The sequence below is a fragment of the Quercus robur genome, chromosome 11 (genome assembly GCF_932294415.1).
Source record: "Quercus robur chromosome 11, dhQueRobu3.1, whole genome shotgun sequence".
NCBI classification, from domain to species: Eukaryota; Viridiplantae; Streptophyta; class Magnoliopsida; order Fagales; family Fagaceae; genus Quercus; species Quercus robur.
The window spans coordinates 44,663,987-44,687,012 of record NC_065544.1 but is presented as its reverse complement, the minus strand read 5'-3'; the positions used below and the strand labels follow the sequence as shown (position 1 = coordinate 44,687,012).

Genomic DNA, 23,026 nt, shown 5'->3' with positions numbered 1-23,026 from the left:
TATACTGTCATTTTAAATGCAGTCTGTGTTAAACATATAAACACAATTACCCAGTATCCTCACCTTTTTTTTTTTTTTTTTTTGCCGGGTAAGTGTTTATGCTGGGGCTAGAACCCCTGAGCTTGAAGTCACTTGGATGACTAGATACCACTTGGGCCAGCAGGCCCGGTGGTCCCAGTATCCTCACTTCAAAGCTTTTTATTATTATTTTTTTTAATAATCCCCACTACATAGTTAATGACGGCTAAGAAAAAGTAATAGTAATATATGATGCTAATCAATATCAACCACAAAAAAGAGAAGTAAAAAGTCTAAGAAGTGGAGAGACCAAATAGAGGGAGAGAGAAAGAGCCATAGGTCTCTTCTCAACCAAATAGTTTGCAGAGTTCACCATTGAATTCATTCTCGCAGCTTCTAGTGTGTTGCATGATCTTTCCAAGCTATTTCTAGTGTGTTGCATGATCTTTTTTCCAACAAAATAGCTTGTGCCAAGAAGTTGCAGTCGTTGGAAAGTCAGATCATACATAGGTGAGAACTTTACAGATTGATAAATTTGTTATTAAGCAAATACTTGAGGGTATTTTAGGTGTTGAGACCCCTAAAACATTTGTCTTGAAACTAGCGTTTTCATATAAAGCTATTTGGAGGAACGGTTTTAAAACATGATTTCTTGGTGTTTTGGAAAACATATTTTGTTGAAAACCTGAGGCCAAATGCATATTGTTTTGCGTTTTCTTTTGGAAATGCGCATTTGTCCCGCTCAAACACTTATCCAAACGGGCTCTAATACAAAGAAGAATAAGAAGAAGTTAGCGTTAATAAAATAATTGGTTAAACTTTTAAGAAGAAAAAGTTAGTTTTAATAAAATAAGTGGTCAAAACCAATAGTCTTGTAACTCAACTAGGAAGTGTTTCTCAATAAAACATCCAAGGTGATCTCCTCTAATTATTGATATATCCACCTCTAATTATTGATGTATCTAAAAAAGAAAAAAGAAAAAAAAGCCATGGTTTGTAAAAAAAAAAAAAAAACGATTGTATTAGTTTATTTGATCTCATGTCTAGGTATAGGATGAATAATTAAACATTCCAAATTCAATCGTAGTAATGTATTTATAAACAAATTTGTAAATATGAGACTTGATTTGATTTGAGTATATGTAAATACATATATGTATAAAATATATTTATATGGATTGATGATTTTTTTTTTAAATAGCAAAAAAACCATTAATGATCAATTTTAATCCAAATATTTCAGGTAAATCTGGGTCATCTCAAATGACACTAATTTTCCTTCTACTTGCTCGTGGACCAAAATTGGGTTTGGAATTTCAATCGATTTGATATAATTGAGATGGTGTTCGAAAGTGCATTAGACAACATTTAATTATTGGTGTGTTTGGATGACATGATTTTGGTATTTGGATTTGGATGATTACAATCCAAATATCTTGTTTGAGAAGTTAAAAAAAAGGTTAAGGATTTGGATTTGACAAATCCACCAAAGATTTTAATATTTTATAATGCTTGAATTTAAAATAACTCATAGAGTAAAATTAATGGATTATAAAAAAGGGCATTTCAAATCTGTTAATTTAAAGTCCAAATCCAAATTTAAATTTAAGTTTCCTAATGCAACCTTAGGGGTTTTGAGTAGATAAATTCCAAACGAGCAACTCACTCACCAAAACTTTGTTCTGGGGGAGGGGGAGGAAACTTTATCCAAAAAATGTTTGTGTTGCTAACGAAAATCATTTTAGTCTAATCAAGTATTTTCCTCCTTCTAAAAAAAAAAAAAAAAAAAAAAAAAAAGTATTTTCCTCACCCAAACGCCTAAAAATGAGAAGAACATTTTCTAGAAAATATTTACACCAAACAAATGTGGCGTTAATGAAAAAGATATTTCTAGCCAGCCTTACCCACATTTAATTTCACTTTATTATAGTGGAAATAGTATCTAGTTCTTTCATTCTTTGGTAGGATTTGTCTTGTTTACTGGTCATAAATAATAGAACTTAGTTTTATTTCCAAAAAAAAGAACTTCTCCTGACATTTAACTTGAAGCTCATTGCATTTATAGTGGAAATTTTATCTTGCTCCTCCTCAGTTTGTGTAGGATGTGGCTCATTCCTAGTCATAACTCATAAGTTAAGGGCATGTTTGATAGACTGTAATGGGCACTGTAATGTAACAGTTATTCCTATGGTTTAACTGTTCAATAGTTTAGTTATGTTTTTATTACAAAGAATAATCATTCCTTATGAATAGTTATTCTTTAAAATAAGGAATAACTATTCCTATCTAAAAGGGTTATAATAGTTATTCCTTAGTAGATGTAATAATTTATAACATCAATATATTTCCAAATAAATAAACTTTCTATATCCACCTAACAATTATGGAAATAAAAAATCATCAAAAAATAACTCATCTCTTTAAAATTTAAAATATATTATTTTCTAAGAAATATAATTGTATGAATGAGATATTTCCTAAAATAAATCATATGTTTTATTCTAATGTTACAACTTACAACCAAACTAATGAATAGGTTTAGTTATTCCATTATAACACATTTTATTATCGGTGATAAAGATTACCATTCCTGTTGTAATCCACATTCAGTATACCAAACGTACCCTAAGAGTAAGAGTAATGGAGAGAATTTACTATAACTTTTTCCGACATTTAATTACTTAGGAAACGGAGAGCAACATTTCCTTTAAAGAAACCAAAGACATTTAAATACTTTAAAAAACAAAAGCATAGATATTTAAAATTTACATATTTGAAACATGAAAAAATGATTAATTATATAAGATCCACATTTATGTGAGATGAATATATATATTATTAATATTTTTATTTTTAAATTTATGAAAATGTTATGTGCCAGCTTTTATTATTAATACTAGCTTGTAACTTCATACATATGCATGAATATAATTAAAATATATACATTAAGATGCACAGTATAATTCTTACATATATAATTTAAATATTATTGATAGTCATTTTTTTTAACTCTTTAAAAAGTCTTGTAAGAATATTATTAGGTAGAAAATGTAAATTGTACATTTAAAATATATATATATATGTTCATTAATTTTAGACTCTTTAGCTTTTGTATGCAATAACTTACTTGGATGGATATTTATGATAAGATCCCACATTTGACTCCAAAATTAAGAAATAAAACTCTCTCTAATTGGATTTTTTCTTTACCTATTAATATATATATATATATATATTCCCCCCCCCCCCCCCCCCCCCCCTTTATAGAATCAAAAAGAACGTATACATAAAATAAAAACATGCAAAACGTGATGCTTTAACTGTTTAACATGCTTTGGAAAGGGTTTGTACAAGTGCCTGCACCAAAAGTATTATCTTGGATTTCCTCTTGCACTAGTGTCTTTCATGTGGTGGAAAAATATATATTTGAATGAAATTCATGATCTCCCTGCAGGTAAGCCAATAAGAATAATATTAGAAAATGATCAGAAGTAAGAAGTAATAATTCTTGATGCACTTTTTTAGTATATCATGAATCATGATAATATACTAATAGTAGTTATGTGCTTATTCAATTTGATGTATTATTATTTAATCAACTTATATATAAATCTCATAATAACTAATAATTTTGAAATTTTGATTAATTGAATTCATTTCTATTATTATCATGTTCATGTCTTGGAAGTTTGAGTTTTACACAAGTAACATTGGGAGTTACCATGTAAAGCTCTCCAAGTTGATATCGAAATGCTTTGGCACATTTAAGTTGACATGTTCTTTATAGTAAAGTCAAGACATGCTTTCTTACTGATTCCTCCAAAAAAAAAAAAAAAAAAAAAAAGAAGAGTCAAGACATGCTTCCTTGAAGTATGGATTGAACTTTTACCCTGCAAGTGCTAAAAATGTGTGCTTAAGAGTATCTTTGAGTATTTGACTATTCCATTAAACATGTGTAGTCCCCTATCCTACACACACCGGATAATTGATGCATTATTATTTAGCCAACTTATATATAAATCTCATATTAACTAATAATTTTGAAAATTTGATTAATTGAATTCATTTCTATTAGTATTTCATGTTCATGTCTTGGAAGTTTGGGTTTTACACAAGCAACATTTGGGTTACCATGTAAGCCCTCCAAATTGATGTTGAAATACTTTGGCACATTTAAGGAGACATGTTCTTTATAGTAAAGTTAAAACATGCTTTCCTAAAAAAAAAAAAAACAGTGAAGACATGCTTCCTTGAAGTATGGATTGGACTTCTACCCTGCAAGTACTAAAAATTTGTACTTCACAAGGACATCTTTAAGTATCTGATTATTCCATTAGACGTGTGTAGTCTCCCATCCTACACACACTGGGGTAATTGATGAATTATTATTTAATCAGTTTATATATAAATCTCATAGTAACTGATACCATAGGGGTGGTTGGTCTAGTGATCATGGGCTCACTCCTAAGGGTTTGGGAGATGGAGGTCCTAGGTTTGAATCTCGCAGTGGAAAGCACCTTGGAAGTTATTTCAGGTGGAAGAAACCAACTTAGGTTGCCTTTCTCTACCCATTTTTTTGTTATTAAAAAAAAATAGTAACTAATAATTTTGAAATTTTGATTAATTGAATTCTTTTGTATTTGTATATCATGTTCATGTCTTGGAGGTTTGGGTTTTACACAAGTAACATTGGGGTTACCATGTAAAGCCCTCCAAAATTGATGTTGAAATGCTTTGGCACATTTAAGGAGACATATTCTTTATAGTAAAGTCAAGACATGCTTTTTTGAAGTATGGACTGGACATCTACCCTACGAGTGCTAAAAATGTGTATTTAATAATGACATTTTCGAGTATCTGCCTATTCCATTAGGCATGTATAGTCCCCTATCTTACACATACCGGGTAATTATAGGAATGAATTCCTTGGGGGTGGCATTGATAGACTGACAAGAGGCTTTGAATCCAAAATCTTATAAATATCATAAGGCCTTATGAACTACTAAACCAACACCTTGGGGTTGGTAGAGGGGACCTTATTCTTATCAACTTTCCTTGCAAAAACTCAAAGGCCTTATTCTTATCTTTTATCCTTACAGATTTACGGTCTTTCTAAAAAATTGTTTCAGTCTAGAAACTCTCTTTTGGAAAGCGTCAAAGGTTTTGAAAGTCATTGTCCCCACACGCATTGTTAACCTCTCCAATTGATGCATAAATGCATTGCATTTTAAAACTTCTGTACCAAGTATAGGACTACTGTTAATTTTGCGGTACCTATAAAAAACTTGAATCATTTCTTTATGTAACACCCAACTATGATCAAGAACCTTAGTCTTAAATCCTTGTAGTTTAATGATTACTCAAAATTTCCACCCTCTTTTTAAATTATTATGAGATAATGACCAGTGAAAACGTTTGAAAAGTAATATATATTTGATTATTACTCTTCCAGGTTAGAATAGTAGGTTACATAATAGAACCTGTCATATATGGTCCCATAAAAAGCTCTCCACAAACAACTATTTCTTTTCTTCTCTCTTGTGGAAAGCTTTGGCACATATAAAAATAGTTGTTGACTTCATGATGACTTGGAAGTCTTTGTTCCCATTGTCACCGGCTATGTTTATGTGCAGTTGAGTTGCCGAGCTCCACCAAAAAGGAATTCATCTTTTATTAGGTAGCCATTCCAAACCCAATATAACACAGCCAGGTGGAGCAAGTCACCATCTTAGAGTCCCACACAGTCAAGTCTAAAAAATTAGAGGTCTGGCTGGGGTTAATAATGCATGGAATTGTTGCGAGTAAGATGGGATATGACATTACAAAAAAAATGAAAAAATATTGAATGTTTATGTGTCGGTTTACTAGTACTAGTTGGTAATGTGGTAGCTGAATCTGATTGGTTTCTATCAGCAAAGAAGGAAATTGTAAAAGTGATGAATGTGGCCTCCTCTCCTCTTTGTACACCCCTAACTTGAGTCACAACCACAGGATTACTCTCTCTTTCGAGTCACTGTTCCCTCTCCCACTCAACACGAACAACCGAAAAAAAAAATGGAGTACTACTAACATTAAAGTTGAAAAAGACCGTTCACTAATATAAAACTTTTTGAAGCATTTTACAGCCAGTCAACTTGTGCAATTGATGTGAACTTTGCAGTTTAATAGTACTGTTTCATCTAGAACTAAGATTCAAATCCCCTATTATAATAATAATAATACCTTGTGCAATTGATACATTGAATTGGGCTTTTTACTTTTTATCTACTAAAAGGATCCTTTTCCCGTTGCGTAAGGAAATTTCTACTAGAACATAAATTATTACTAAAGCGTTCGACTGTAAGAGGTAAAAATGTAAAAAAAGAAATGATGAGTCTCATGCAATAAGTGGTAGATTGAAGACTGAAAGTGCTCACTACTCACAATCGTGAGTCAACCATTTTTGCATATTGTAAATTTTAGCTGTATCCTAAATTTATTCAATAATTGGGTAATTGGGTCTAATGGCGGTTTTAGAAAATTTTTTTAGAGTTGTCATTAAAAAATTTAAATTATACAAAATCTAATAAAAAGAGAATTTCGTATATTTGATGACCAAAAAAAGAAAAAACACACACACACACACAAAAACACATAAAATCTTACAATTTCCTTATACGAATTTTCTTATTTTAAAATCGTTACACCTTTTTCAAAATTTTAGTTAAAATTTTTCTTGGACTTTTTTTTGTTTTTTTTTTGGTAAGGACCTAATATATTGTTAAGTTAACCAAACTATAAGGACAAATTTTGGCTACAACTCTCCTGAAACAAATTAACATTGTTATATATTTTGAAAATGTAACCGTTGAATTACATGTTTTTTGTAAACACATGTCAAATTTCATGTCAATCGGATGTTGTTTACTATTTAATCTATAAACTTATTTTTTTTTATGTATAATTTTAGACTACAAAAACTCGAAATTTAAACATATGATTGATGACATAGTTATTATTTTTTATCTTCTTGAAATTTTGCAAATATGAAGAATATAAGAAGAAAATGTAATTAAATGGTGAATTTGTCAAAATTCACATCTAATAAAAAAAATATATTGAATGGAGTTATAGTTTTAGCCTATAACCAAGTTTGTTGCCAAATTTTGTCTAGACTTTAATTATGTTAGACTCATAAAAAATTTAGAGTTGTCACAAAAATTTTAAAAAAAAAAAAAAAAAATTTAAATTTTTTTTAATAATAATAAATTTTTCCTGATCGCGTGGAGTCTACAAAATTCGCAAAACAAAAAAAAACTGGTTTTTTTGAACTTTGAATCGAGGAGATGAGGTAATGTAGCCACTAGCCTCTAGCCACACCCCAGACCGTAGCCCAAAAGCCTGCTTTTTTTTTTGGTTTTACACAAATACATACATAATACAAGAATAATAATAACTAGTCTCGTTACACGCGCTTCGCGCATACAATACTTTCTTTTTTAGCAAAATAAAAGTATTTTTATTATATATATATATATATATAATTTTTATTTTGCGAATCTAATTTATAAGTAGAGAAAACAATTTGAAAATTAACAGGAAAATGGTCTTATTTTTTAGGCAATGTTTTAGTAGAAGTTAGATTTGTATTCTTACTAGATTCTCCTTTAGTTTTATCTCTATTTAAACATAAGGGTGTAGTGATATTTTTGAACTAAAAAAATGAGGATCCCAAACAGGGAAACCCCTTACACAAGTAACATTTGGGTTACCGTGTAAGCCCTCCAAATTGATGTTGAAAAATTAAGGAGACATGTTCTTTATAGTAAAGTCAAAACATGCTTTCCTAAATAAATAAAAACAGTCAAGACATGCTTCCTTGAAGTATGGACTAACCTTCAACCCTGCAAGTACTAAAAATGTGTACTTCACAAGGACATCTTCAAGTATTTGACTATTTCATTAGACGTGTGTAGTCTCCCATCCTACACACATTGGGTAATTGATGCATTATTATTTAATCAGTTTATATAAATCTCATAGTAATTAATACCACTGGAGTGGTTTGTCTAGTTATCATGGGCTAACTCCTATGGGTTTGGGAGGTGTCCCAAGTCTTAATCCCACAATGGAAAGCGCCTTGGAAGTTACTTCAGGTGGAAGAAACCAACTTAGATTGCCTTTCTCTACCCATTTTTTCGTTATTAAAAAAATTAGTAACTAATAATTTTGAGAATTTGATTAATTGAATTCATTTCTATTAGTATATCATGTTCATGTCTTGGAGGTTTGGGTTTTACACAAGTAACATTGGGGTTACCATGTAAAGCCCTCCAAAATTGATGTTGAAATGCTTGGCACATTTAAGGAGACATGTTCTTTATAGTAAAGTCAAGACATGCTTTCTTGAAGTATGGATAGGACATCTACCCTACAAGTGCTAAAAATGTGGACTTAATAATGACATTTTCGAGCATCTACCTATTTCATTAGGCATGTATAGTCCCCTATCCGACACATACCGGGCAATTATAGGGAGAAATTTATTAGGGGTGGCCCTGATATACTAACAAGAAGTATTGAATCCAAGCTCTTATGGATATCACAAGGCCTTATGAACAACTAAGCCAACACCTTGGGATTGTTGGAGGGGACCTTATTCTTATCTACTTTCCTTGCAAAAACTCAAAGGTCTTATTCTTATCTTTTATCCTTACAGATTTACGGTCTTTCTAAAAAATTGTTTCAGTCAAGAACTCTCTTTTGGAAAGCGTCAAAGGTTTTGAAAGTCTTTGTTCCCACACGCATTGTTAACCTCTCCAATTGATGCATAAATGCATTGCATTTTAAAACTTCTATACCAAGTATAGGACTTCTGTTAATTCTGTGGTACCTATTAAAAACTTGAGTCATTTCTTAATGTAACACCCAACTATGACCAAGAACCCTAGTCTTAAATCCTTGTAGCTTAATGATTACGCAAAATTTCCACCCCCTTTTTAAATTATTATGAGATAATGACCAGTTAAAACGTTTGAAAAGTACTATATATTTGATTATTACTCTTCCAGGTTAGAATAGTAGGTTACATAATAGAACCTGTCATATATGGTCCCATAAAAAGCTCTCCACAAAGATTTTCATTTCCACACCTTTATTCTTATATCTTTTTTTCCTTTCAGTCTTTCTAAACAATTATTTCTTTTCTTCTCTCTTGTGGAAAGCTTTGGCACATATAAAAATGGTTGTTGACTTCATCACGACTTGGAACTTGGAAGTCTTTGTTCCCATTGCCACCGGCCATGTTTATGTGCAGTTGAGTTGCTGAGCTCCGCCAAAAAGGAACTCATCTTTTTTTAGGTAGCCATTCCAAACCCAATATAACACAGCCAGATGGAGCAAGTCACCATCTTAGAGTCCCACACAGTCAAGTCTAAAAAATTAGAGGTCTGGCTGGGGTTAACAATGCATGGAATTGTTGTGGGTAAGATGGGATATGACATTACAAAAAAATGAAAAATTATTGAATGTTTATGTGTCGGTTTACTAGTACTAGTTGGTAATGTGGTAGCTGAATCTGATTGGTTTCTATCAGCAAAGAAGGAAAATGTAAAAGTGATGAATGTGGCCTCCTCTCCTCTTTGTACACCCCTAACTTGAGTCACAACCACGGGATACTCTCTCTTTTGAGTCACTGTTCCATCTCCCACTTAACACGAACGACCAAAAAAAAATAGAGTACTACTAAGTACTAACATTAAAGTTGAAAAAGGCCGTTCCTAATATAAAGCTTTTTGAAGCATTTTACAGCCAATCAACTTGTGCAATTGATGTGAACTTTGTAGTTTAATAGTATTGTTTCATCTAGAGCTAAGATTCAAATCTCCTATTATTATTATTATTATTATTATTATAAAAAATCTTGTGCAATTGATACATTGAATTGACCTCTTTACTTTTAATCTACTAAAGGGATCCTTTTTCCGCTGTGTAAGTAAATTTCTAGAACATAAGTTATTACTAAAATGGTCGATTGTGAGGTGAAAAATGTGAAAAAGAAATAAAGAGTCTATGCAATAAGTAGTGGATTGAAATTGAAAGTGCTCTCTACTCACAGTCACGAGTCAACCATTCTTGCATATTGTAAATTTTAGTTGTATCCCTAAATTTATTCAATGTATCGAATTTAATTTCTTACCTTTGAATTTGAAGTGAAGAATGAGAAACATTGGGCAGGGTGGTTCCTGCTTCCTATATATAAAATTACTAATTGGGTATCTGGGTTAGTAATCTGTTTAGTTTTTCGTGTAAAAATAGTTTTTTTTATAGTATTTGGTAATATTAGAAGAAAAAAAAAAAAAGTCAAGAAAAAACTATCTTTGATTAATATAAAAAGTATGACTTATTTTTAAAGATTGTTTTTCATTAAATTTTTTTAAAAAAATAATTTTATCTCACAATAAATTAAATAAAAGAAGTTAACAAAACTGTTTTTCAACTCATTTAAAGTTATTAACAAACACAGAAAAAAGAAGAAAAAAATTATAGAAAAAACTTTTATAATTCATTTTCCAAAAAGCATTATTTTCAAAATAAACAGAGCATCAACATCCATTAATTTCTCAGTTTCAAACCCTCAAGAGGTGTTTGGTAAGTGAGTTTAAACACACTTTTGAGCATTTTAAACAACATTATACATATTTTCCTACACCTTTTTAATCACATATATATATATATATATATATATATAAAATACTCAACAACGTTACTCAAATTCTGAAACTCAAACAAAAGCTCACTGTAAAAACTTTTCAACCCTCACTTATTAGTTATTAGTTATTACCATACTACACAAGCATTTCAAACGTGCACACCAATCCCAACAAACCAATCTCTACAGTCCATTACAAACACCATCCGCGCGTGGCACACAGTTCTTCCTCTATTCCAATTTTGCCCCTTCCTTTTCTTACTGTTAAATTGCAAAAATGGAAACTCAATTCACACACAGAGACAGAGAGGTCCCACTCCACAAAGTCCCTTCCAGCTACGGTTGTGGAAAATTTTTCACTCTCACACAGACCCACCCTCCAATCCTACCGTTATATATAGACCACTCTCTCTTATCGTTTTCTTGCAAAAAAACATTCACATCTCTTTCGGTTTCACCCATTTGCTTTGCTTAACAAATGATGGCAACGGTTTCACACCTCTCACTGCTTTTCTTGCTCTCATTCTTCACCACCGCTTTTAACTTCGCAGGTTCGTTATCTCCAAAATTCTCTATCATTCTGTTACTTTTGTTTTTTTCTTTCCTCCTTGGATTTCGAGAATATTTTTGAATTTCAGTGAAGTGAAATTTATTAAGCTGTTATTTTTGTACTAATATATTTAGATAGGAACAACAACTTGGAAGTTGTAACTGAAATCTGAAAGCGAATTTTTTAGTGTTTCCAACACGTGACGGCACGAACGCCACCGCGTCAATAAACGACGTCGCTTTGGCCGTCCGTTACCCACAGTTTTATATTTTCTTCTCACTCGCCCGAGTTGACTCGTTCGAGTTGAATTGCGTTATAACTTATAACTCTCTGTGTTTTCACTGTAACAGAGTCTCAGTCATTCATCGGAGTGAATTACGGCCAAGTCGCCGACAATCTTCCACCGCCTGCGGCAACCGCGAGTCTCCTCAAATCGACGGCGATCGGAAAGGTTCGACTCTACGGCGCCGATGCTGCGATCATCAAGGCACTCGCGAACACCGGAATCGGAATCGTCGTCGGAGCCGGCAACGGCGACATTCCGAATCTGGCTTCCGATCCGAACGCGGCGACTCAGTGGGTGAACTCGAACGTGTTGCCTTACTACCCGGCCAGTAACATCACGCTCATCACAGTTGGGAACGAGGTCATGAGCTCGATGGACCAAGGGTTGATCTCGCAGCTACTTCCGGCGATGCGAAATGTCCAGAATGCCCTCAACTCGGTGTCCCTCGGTGGGAAAGTGAAGGTCTCGACGGTTCATTCCATGGCCGTGTTGACTCAGTCCGATCCGCCCTCGTCCGGGTTGTTCAACCCGGTTTTCCAGGACGCGTTGAAGGGCTTGTTGCAGTTCCAAAAGGACAATGGGTCTCCATTTGCGATCAATCCCTACCCTTTCTTTGCGTACCAGAGCGATTCCAGGCCTGAAACGTTGGCGTTTTGCCTTTTCCAGCCCAACGCGGGACGAGTCGACTCGGGGAATGGAATCAAATACCTGAACATGTTCGATGCTCAGGTGAGTTTTTATTTGGGCTGGGCTTACGGCCCAATATATTTTCTTTTTTATTTTTTTTAAAAAGGTTGACGTGTAAGTCAACAAAAAAAGATTACCATAGGACAACCTTTGCATTGCACAACCTACGTAATTTTATGATTTTTTATCCATTGCTTGCCGACTAGTCCACTAACACTGTCACTGACGTGGACTTTAACGAGATTTTGCTTTTCCTAAAAATAAAATAAAAAACCTTTAAAAATATACTATAAATTTTACTAAATATCATTTACAAACTTTTATAACTTAATTTTTGAACTTCATGTGGCAATAAATAGAGTCGGTGGATATTAAATGTATAATAAATGAATGTCTATTTTTTTTTTCTTTCTATTTTTGGGGGCGATTAGTAACATATCAATTAGTTCATTGAGAATGTTAAGTGTATTAAAAAACTGAGATCAAATTCTCTTATATGGAAAATTATACAATATTTGGGACCATGTTCTTTATTCTCACATAAATAGTGAGTTCCGCAATAAATTTAATTAGTGTGATATACTATATTTATGAAATGTAAGGAAATACTGAATAATTACTCTCATTTAAAATTTTAAATGCTACTAATAATTAAAAAAATGAAATCGTAAATAGTGGAATGACTTTTTCCATTTTACTTGAAGTAGAGAGGATTTTTATCCATCAAATTTAGCTTAGATTCTAGTACTCCTAATTTGCTACCTTAGTTAGATTGGTGTTAGCCTTTCTTGCAAAATTGTTACTCCTGGTATCCATGGTAATCCTTCGTTTTTTTTTTTTCATGAAACCATGTGACTGTTGGGGTGCAATTGATGTGACATATTGAGCTATGTAATAGTAATAGGCTGCCCGTTGCAAAGTTGCAATAATGGAAGATAAGTCCTTCCAATATCTCAATTATTATTGGTTGTTGAAGAATGGACTATATGCGGAAAAGTCACCTCTCTTGATGGTTTCAAAGACTCCAAAAATTTTCACCATAGGGCCCACCAAATGTCTAATTTCTATGGTGGACGTGTCACTGTGATTTTAACACATATTGTGGGCCCTTAAGCTCACTTGTAAACTGTATCTGACATCTTTGAAGAACAGCTAGGATTATAAGGCTATATTGTTAATTATGTGCTAAACTTGGTGCCCTTTTGGTTTCATAGTCTAATAATTGGTGCATTGCATATCAGTTGCGAGCTAATTGAGTTTTAACTACTTTAATCAGTGCTTGAAAGCTGATTGATTGATTATCATTTGACAATTTGCAGGTAGATGCTGTACGTTCTGCTTTGAATTCAATGGGATTTAAGGATGTTGAGATTATGGTTGCTGAGACCGGTTGGCCATACGGTGGGGACAGCAATGAAGTAGGACCCAGTGTGGAGAATGCAAGGGCCTACAATGGGAATTTGATTGCTCACCTTAGATCATTGGTTGGGACCCCTCTAATGCCTGGAAAATCCGTGGATACGTATATCTTTGCACTGTATGATGAGGATTTGAAGCCTGGACCAGCTTCCGAACGAGCATTTGGTCTTTACAAGCCTGATCTGACCATGACATATGATGTTGGTCTTTCAAAGACTAGCCAGGCACAGGTGAGAAGCAAACTTTTATGTGAAGAAGTAACTTGCAATTTGTATCTTAGTGGAGTGCCTGAGAAATACTAGGAGTTTTGATATATGTGCACAAACAGTCAAACACTTGATGAATCTAAAATATAAATTTAGCTTATGAAGTGGACTAAGAACCAAAGGTAGAAAAAACCAACAAAACAATACGGGAGTGACACGTAGCTCAAGGAATAAATATGTTTCTCTTTAGGCGTGTAAAAATCACATATGTTGTGGAAACAACTTCCACTAAAATCATAAAGAGATTGCTTTTTAAAATAGCCTTGAAAGCATGACCCAATTTTCGGAAACTTTTTTATGATCCTAGTTTTGGTCATCAATGTGTTTTCTTAAGGGCTAGCACTATGTCTAATTTGTAGATAAGTTGCACATGGTAGCTAGTTGTAAGCTTTTAGAAAGCAAAGATTTCATCCTTATTAAAGAGTATTGGTGTAAAAAAGTAGAGGTAGCGACCTAAAGCATGACTTTCTGATCTGGAAATGGCTCCATTTTTAACATATGATGCACAAATGGAAATGCTTAAGAATATTTTGCATAGTCATGGATTGTGCATGTACTAGTTTAATCATTACTCAAGACTGTTGGGGTTTGTGAGAAAGTGAGCAAATTTTCTGAATAAGAAAAAATTATTGACATTAGTGCCACTTCTGAAAAATTTGGGGGATCTTATTACAGTGTCTCTAAAGTTGCAGTCACATTCACGTATATCTTAGCTCTTACTTGCTTTAACATGAATCATCTCAATCTTTAGGGTTTGGAATATTTACTGATGTGAAGGAATTCTATTTAATTTCCTCTGTAATTTGTCTGTGTGTATGGGATGTAGAAGAAAACAGACATCGCATATATGCATTTCTAATCAATATAATGTGTCCTAACATTGCTTTTATTTTTGTGTGCCCTCAGACTCCATCCACTCCATCAACAACTCCATCCACTAGTCCGTCAACTCCATTACCTAAACCAACAGCAACTGGCTGGTGTGTTCCTAAGAATGGCGTTTCTGATGCTCTATTGCAGGCAAATCTTGACTATGCCTGTAGCCACGGCATTGATTGCGGTCCCATCCAACCGGGGGGTGCCTGCTTCGACCCTAACACTGTATCATCACATGCTTCCTATGCCATGAATCTCTATTACCAAACCATGGGAAAGAATCCATGGAACTGTGATTTCTCACAAACGGCAGTCCTTACATCCACAAATCCTAGTAAGTGTTCTTTATTGCCATCTATATCCTTCAATTTTTTGAAACATAAAAGCAATGGTAACCTATAAATAAATATATAAAGCAATGCTAAAATATTGAAAATCATATCATGATCCATTTGCATGCATCTTGTGTCATTGTTGGGTTTGTGTCATGTGACTTAACTCTTAAGATGAACGTGGAAGAATAATTCTGGGAATATAGTCAATTTTCAATTATAGTGATGGACTTTAAGACAAAGGTGTGGTTCTTTTTGTGGGTTCAGAGAACAACTTTTGATATCTGATGACCCTTTTCTTCATGAGTTTAATGGAATAGGACTGGATGCTAGAGCATGGGCCAAGGGCATGATTCTTTTTGTGGGCTCAGTGTGCTTATGGCTACGATTACATTATTAGAAATATAAAAGAGAACAACTTTTGATATCTGATGACCCTTTTCTTCATGAGTTTAATGGAATAGGACTGGATGCTAGGGCATGGGGCCAAGGGCTTTCAATTTTTGTGCTATATTCCTGCCCTATATACTTTAAAACCAGCTTCTTTTGTAGAGACTGTGTTTTTGTAATTTGAGTTTTCCCCAAAACATTCCTTGCTAGTTCCTTTTGTCATTTGCTAGTCCTCTAAGTTGTATTTTCTTTATATTTATTTATTTCTTTCTCTCTCTGGTTGAAGGTCACAATCCTTGCATTTATCCTGGTGGGAGTACCTGAAAGGCAGCGCAGTCTCATTAGATATATAAAAAAGAAGATTTTGTTTTTGCAGGGATCTATCAACTAATATATAAATAAATTTATAAAATTTGAGGGTGTGCCTTTTATTTCTACCTTTAATTGTAAAGGATTACAACTTTAATTTCGGTTTCCTACTTTAATTTGGTTGTATGTTAGTGTAGCTCTCAGTCATACTTTTAAACCTTGTTCTGATAAAGTAATGTTAGCTTAAAGATAAGTGCGAGATAAAAGTGCAATTATGTCATGAGGAACTTTAGTGGCTAAAATGAGTCTTATTATAAGTTTGTGAACTATGTTTCAAGCCATCAATAATTTTACCTGTCCATATTCGAGAGACATGGCAATATGCAACGAACATTTTCTTTTTGACTTGGCGGCTAAGCCACATGGTCCATCAAGATGATCCTCATATGAAAGAGCAAGAATTTTTCTTGCTCATCAGAAAAATCATATACAACAGATGTATGTAAAACTCTTCCCAATATGCATGTATGCATTAGTGATTTTGCATATATTCGTTACATAAGATAACACCTCCAGCTCACTACGTTAATACACATTTTTTATAGACTACAAAAATGTTTAAAAAATGAGTTCTTTTTCCATTTTTCGTCCTTTTAAGTTCGATTCATTGCTAAGTATCTTGACTACACTTTCATGATCCCTTCAACAATATTTCTCTACCTAGTAAGAGGTTAGAGATTAACTTGCACTTGAAATTGTTTTGGGATGCCTATAAGTACAGACAGCTTCCATTATTCCTGCAGGCTGCAGCCCCCACCATGTCAATAACTTACAAACATATCCAGTAAACTCATATGTGAACATACCACGTGTTTGATGTTGTGACTTTTGTTTCTTTACGTGATAATAATAAAACCATTCCTAGAGAGTAATTGTTTTGGTCTGAAGTGTAATCATAGCTTCTGGTCTGATAAAACGTAGTAATCGATCTGCCATAGTGGTTCCTATAAAGAACAGCATTATTGATGGCTTCTGTACCATTCTCCTTTTGCGAGTGGCCCTCTTGTTTATGCTGTAGAAAAAGACGAACTAGCAACACAAACACTAACAAGAACAGAATAGCTCGAAAGAAAACAAACACAAATTCTGTTTGTCAAGAATTTTTCTCGAAATCAAGAATACAATCAGATGGGTTTGGTGTTAAGAGGACTTTAAACCAAGGATTGATTCGAGATTGATGGAAATGGAAAAGTACTATATAAAGAATGCAATTAAATTATTGAGCAACTTGCATTTACCGAAAGTACAATAGCTAATAAAAATTCTCTTTCCCATTTTTAGTGTTCCCTGTTTATGTGATACTTTTAAGTTTTAACTCCAAGGTTATTACAATACAAGGTACCCAAAGCATGTCATTGTTTCCTTAAGTTAGGTGGTAGATTCACTGGTGTCATGTTAGTCGAGCTTATCCTCGTGTTCATCTTTTGCTTTCTCAGAGCATCCACATTGGCCTAGACAAAGTTTTCGGCAAATAGCAAATCTTTACTTGAGCAAATATCTTTTCTAATTTAGCTACTTACTCTCAAATACATCCTATATTAACTATTTGTTTATTTTTATCCATTCTATTAAAATACTATTTCTTGTCCACTTATGGCACCTTAATACAATTGCTTTCAATAGCTGAAATTGAAAGTTAAAATAAGCATATTTCAATCTCAACTTTTAAATAAAGAACATTAAAAAGAGAAAAAGTGAAATGGTAAAATATTTTTGTGAGAGTAGAAGGGGTGAATTGCAAAATTCATCAAAGATAGTGGCCATGATGGCCCACAAATCAATCGAACTTATATTTATTAGGTTGAGTATGAGAGAGAAACTAATGATGGAAGAGAAAGAATTAAAGACATTAAAAATATGTGTTTTTGACCAACTTTGTACTAACTACTAACTAGCCTAATGCATGTTTTCTTTTTCTTTTTTTTATGTAGCAAAATTTTAGTTTAATTCTCTTATATAGTTAACAAAAGTAGTCTTTCAAGGTGACTAAGTAATTATTAAGTATTCTTAAAATATAGTTGACATAATACTCTACGCTAATAAAATATAAGTCACTTAATACAAGATATATATTTTTTGATTTGGATTGTGAAGTAAGTAGTAACACATTGTTGTACTATGGTAACATCTAATAATTTTATCAAGTATATATCATTTTTAGCCATGGGTTGTGCCAACTCCATGGACACGTGGTGTTGCATAGTTTTCATTTCATTAAATCGTTCATGCTATCAAATTATTAGGTCAAACACAATTCACTTTTTTTTTTCTTTTTTAAAAAAAAGAAAAAAGAAACACAATTCACTTGATTATTGAAGTCCATTCATTAATTTATTAACTATCACGTTTGACTAACTTAATTACATATTCATGTGGTTTATTGTGATTGGACCTTTATAAATTATAAAATACTACATTTAATAACTCTGTGTATATACATGAGTACATTTAAAAACAACCATATTTACATATGTGTGTGTGAACAACATATGCTTATTTTATTTTAATTTATCATTTTCCATTTAAATTCAATGAAGGGTGCTATAGATAATACAAATAGTTTTTTTTTTTTTTTGATAAGGATAATACAAATAGTTAAACAGTTCTCCAAGGTTACAATAATGACACTCCTCTCACATAAAATTCAATTCATGGTATAACCCATTATTTAAGTGAGAGATGCACTATTATTGTACATTAAAAATATTGTATAATTTTTTTAATAAATAAAGTATATTGTATCATATTCTTAGGCGATATTGGTTTTTTTAAAATGTATGGTGATATTGTTTATGGTGAAATAGGATAAAACATAATCAATCTACTTACTTAAATGGCATCATGTTTTTATCTAGATGAAAAAAGAAAAGAGAAAAGGAAGGTTTAGAAGGAAGCACTTCCTTGATAGTAGATACACATACTTACTCCTTTCCTTTTGGTTTATGCGGAGGATTTGGCTTTAATTTGATCACTTCCTGTTCACTTTGGCTATTTGGGGAACCGAGTTGAATGAATTCAAGGGGAATTAATCCACAAAAAGATATGTTTCATTTTCCAAGGGTTTTTAGTGGTCAGAGAATAAATTCAGAAATTTAAGATACGTCGATACATTAATACTACAAATATATTTCGTTTATACATTTAAACAAAAAATCCATTGTCGTCCAGCGGTTAGGATATCTGGCTTTCACCCAGGAGACCCGGGTTCGATTCCCGGCAATGGAACTTTTTAATTTTTTCATTATTTAATCTTCATTTCAAACAATTATTATTTAATTCTCCTAGAGGCCTGCTCCATTGCAATTGTAAGTCCAGCGGTTAATACACCAGCCTTTTAGCCAGGCCACCAAAGTTCGATTCTCAACAACTGACTTCTTTAACTATTATATTTCACTTTTTCTTTTCTTCATGCATTGCAATTATAAATCATTTTAAATATTAGTAGTGACTTCAATGTTAAGACTTTTTTTTTAACACCCAATGTTTAGGACTTTAGGAACACTATTTAGCATTGCATAACATTGTGAGACATTAGGCCTCTTAGTGTCTTCCTGATAAATAAAATAATTAGTGTAGTGCTAGCTAGGCATATCAGTTGCTGAACATGTTGCAAAAGCACATTTATATTCCTTATATGCGCAATGGGTTACACAAATTAAATATTGTTCTTAAGGAATAACTCATTATTAACACTATGATTACCAAAGATTAAAAAAAAAAAAAAAAAGCAATTTAGTCAATTTTATTATGCCATGGGTTGGTCAATTAAGCCCAGCTAGTTGAATGGGTATACCCGTGTGCCAAGATGCTACAAAAGGTTGACTTCGAATCTTTCTTTCAAAAAAAAAAAAAATGAATTGACTTGTTCTGGACCTTCTGGTTGACATTGTATCTCTGAAGTTTTAAGCGTAATGTGAGGGTCCAAAAGCCAGCATAGCCATGCAATAAGCGTGTCGAACCTAGCAATATCTGACCTGCTCTCCTAGTTGCGGTGACTTGGCCAACACCGTTTGGTTTTACATCAAATATACTCTGCACTTCAATTCTCCGGAGATTTTATTTTATTTTAGTGAGTTTCAACCTATAACGTCCACCCTTGATAATAACTCTTTATAATTAGATTAAGATATCAATCAGTTTTTGGTGTAGGTGAAGATTAAACTCCAAATTTCTTATTTAACCATAAAAGACTTTATTAGTTGAGCTTCTAAAGTGGAACATGCATTGGACTCTCACTTTGGTGAGGGTGATATTTGAGGAAATTTACTAGGTATTTTTAGAGTATTGTGACTTGATGCTTTTTAAATTTTTTCTTTTTTAATTATACATTCATGATATACAATACGTTGAATTTAATTAGTGAAATCTATTATTAATGTGAGAGAAGGGATCACCATATTACCATATTCGTAAAATACCTAAGTAATTTCATGATATTTTTAAAGGTAATAATGATAACCTCGATCAACAATGCATTATAAATTACTTACATTCAATTTTATTTGTGCAATGCATAGAAAAGAAGATTAATAAATCTTTGAAAAATTATTAGGTACTCCTAGAGTACCATAAATGCGTACTCCCTTCTCTCACATGAATGGTGGGTCCCACCATGAATTTAATTAGTGAGACCTACCATTCATGTGAAATGAGGGAGTACGTATTTATAGTACTCCGGGAGTACATAATAATTTCCCTAAATCTTTTATCTATATTAATTTCATTTTAGGTAAAACAATCATATATTACATGATTGATACAAATACTAAGGGATTGGAATACTGATTTCCAAGCATCATGTGATCTATGAAGTGTGTAGTTGAAATTTCCTAGTTAACACCTTGAATGTTATTAGGCGTGTGTGAAATGTAGGTAAAAGAAAGTTGAAAATGATAAATTGGTAGGTAATCGCTTTTGCATAAGACCGTTATTAAAAAAATGTGAAAAAAGTAAAAAAATTTATAGTTTAACTGATTGACATCTCTTGATGTTTTTAACAAAAACATTCAAAACTCTAACTTCCTTCCTCTAACTATCAAATTATATAAAATAAAAAAAATGTCGTGGATAAAATTATTATTACTTATTTTCTTTGTGGGATTATTTTAATGGAGGGTAACTTGTGTTTGTCCTTTTCCTTGACTTTTTTTTTAAATTTATTATTATTATTTTATTTTGACAATTCCTCTTGCTTCACTTATTATGAATCATTTTGCTGATGCCATAAGAGATTACATCCACCCCCAAACCATATGCCAAAGAAAAAAAATTTATTTTCCAAAGAGCAGGAAGTACGCATTTATGGTACTCCGGGAGTACATAATAATTTCCCTAAATATTTTATCTATATTAATTTCATTTTAGGTAAAACAATCATATATTAAATGATTGATATAAATACTAAGGGATTGGAATACTGATTTCCAAGCATCATGTGATCTATGAAGTGTGAAGTTGAAATTTCCTAGTTAACACCTTGAATGTTATTAGGCGTGTGTGAAATGTAGGTAAAAGAAAGTTGAAAATGATAAATTGGTAGGTAATGGCTTTTGCATAAGACCGTTATTAAAAAAATGTGAAAAAAGTAAAAAAAATTTGTAGTTTAACTGATTGACATCTCTTGATGTTTTTAATAAAAACATTCAAAATTCTAACTTCCTTCCTCTAACTATCAAATTATATAAAATAAAAAAAAAATATTGTGGATAAAATTATTATTACTTATTTTCTTTGTGGGATTATTTTAATGGAGGGTAACTTGTGTTTGTCCTCTTCCTTGACTTTTTTTAATTTTTTATTATTATTTTATTTTGACAAGTCCTCTTGCTTCACTTATTATGAATCATTTTGCTGATGCCATAAGAGATTACATCCACCCCCAAACCATATGCCAAAGAAAAAAAATTTATTTTCCAAAGAGCAGTGTGAAATTGACCATTTCACATGTCTTACAAAGTTGAGTTTATTTTTTTTATTTTTTTTTTATTTTTAAGAAAGTTTTAACTTATGGTATTCGCTCTTAATGATAACTTTTTTATCATTAGATCAAGACACCAGTCGGTTTTTGGTGTAGGCGGAGATTGAACCCCAGATCTCTTATTTAATCATAAGAAATTTTACCAATTAAGCTAACTGAAACCCCACAAAAGCTGAGTTTTTTTAGTACGGACAAAAAAAAAAAAAAGGAGGTCACAACAGTTCACCGTGATAGGATTAATTTTGGACTCAGATTTCATAAATGTAAACTACTATTATATATTACTATGATAGTACTAATTTATTCAAAACAGCTAACAAAGTCTGACTTCTTCAACCATAACCACAACCACAACCACAACATGTATCAAATGTGAACATTTTTGGGTTTGTTTGAATTGGAAAAACAAGGTAGTTAATAAGTCTAAGAAACGTTTTGCATGATCAATTATTAAAAAAGAATATGATTTTACACAAGTTTTGTACTCCAATTCTAATCAATTATAAGTAGGGTTGTATTTCAAAATAAATAAATAAGGTTGTAAATGAATAAAACTATTTATGATCAGTTCGAGTTCGACTCGGAAAAAAACTTATTTATATTCATTTGTTTAAAAACAAACCAAATTTAAGTATTAAGTTTAAGCTCAATTATTAAATGAGTCGAGCTCAAACACAATAATGTGTTCATGAATAAACTTGTGGACTGGACTTGATTATACTATATGTAATATTTTATAGTATACTTGTCTAAAAAATATTTATATAAACTTAAAATTAGATTGTATAAATTTGCAAATAGGTTCATATGAAATTAAATTATTATTATTAAATTGTTAATGAAATAAATAGCCTTGTAGTAAAAATTTATAGAATTGTGAAAAGGTAAAATATTTTAAATCATGGTTTCACAATATATAAGAGAAAAAAAAAAGTTAATCAAGTAACTCATGAATTAGATCAAGCTTACTCAATAAGAAAATGAGTCAAACTTGAACATAAAATCTTGTTTGGTGATGAACTTGGCTCATTTATATCCGTAACTATAAGTGAGCGTTTGGATACGCCAGCATTTGCATTTTCGCTGGCGTTTGGCATTTTGTGTGAGTCCCATACACTATTCATGGGACCCACAAATCTCTTTTTTCAGCAAAACTTTCATTAAAA

The 23,026-nt window shown here is 32.1% G+C and overlaps 1 protein-coding gene and 1 non-coding gene across 2 annotated transcripts; both read left to right on the top strand.

Moving 5' to 3' along the window:
• The first annotated feature begins 11,034 nt into the window (after positions 1 to 11,034).
• Positions 11,035 to 16,125, top strand: LOC126705409 (glucan endo-1,3-beta-D-glucosidase). The gene is made up of 5 exons (XM_050404406.1): positions 11,035 to 11,259; positions 11,609 to 12,273; positions 13,551 to 13,880; positions 14,823 to 15,126; positions 15,801 to 16,125. Exons 1-5 carry the CDS (start codon positions 11,187 to 11,189, stop codon positions 15,836 to 15,838), a joined length of 1,410 nt encoding a protein of 469 aa, XP_050260363.1. The 5' UTR covers positions 11,035 to 11,186; the 3' UTR covers positions 15,839 to 16,125.
• Positions 16,126 to 19,036: 2,911 nt separating this feature from the next.
• Positions 19,037 to 19,108, top strand: TRNAE-UUC (transfer RNA glutamic acid (anticodon UUC)). The gene has a single exon. It is a non-coding gene; the product is annotated as a tRNA-Glu (tRNA).
• The last annotated feature ends 3,918 nt before the right edge of the window (positions 19,109 to 23,026 follow it).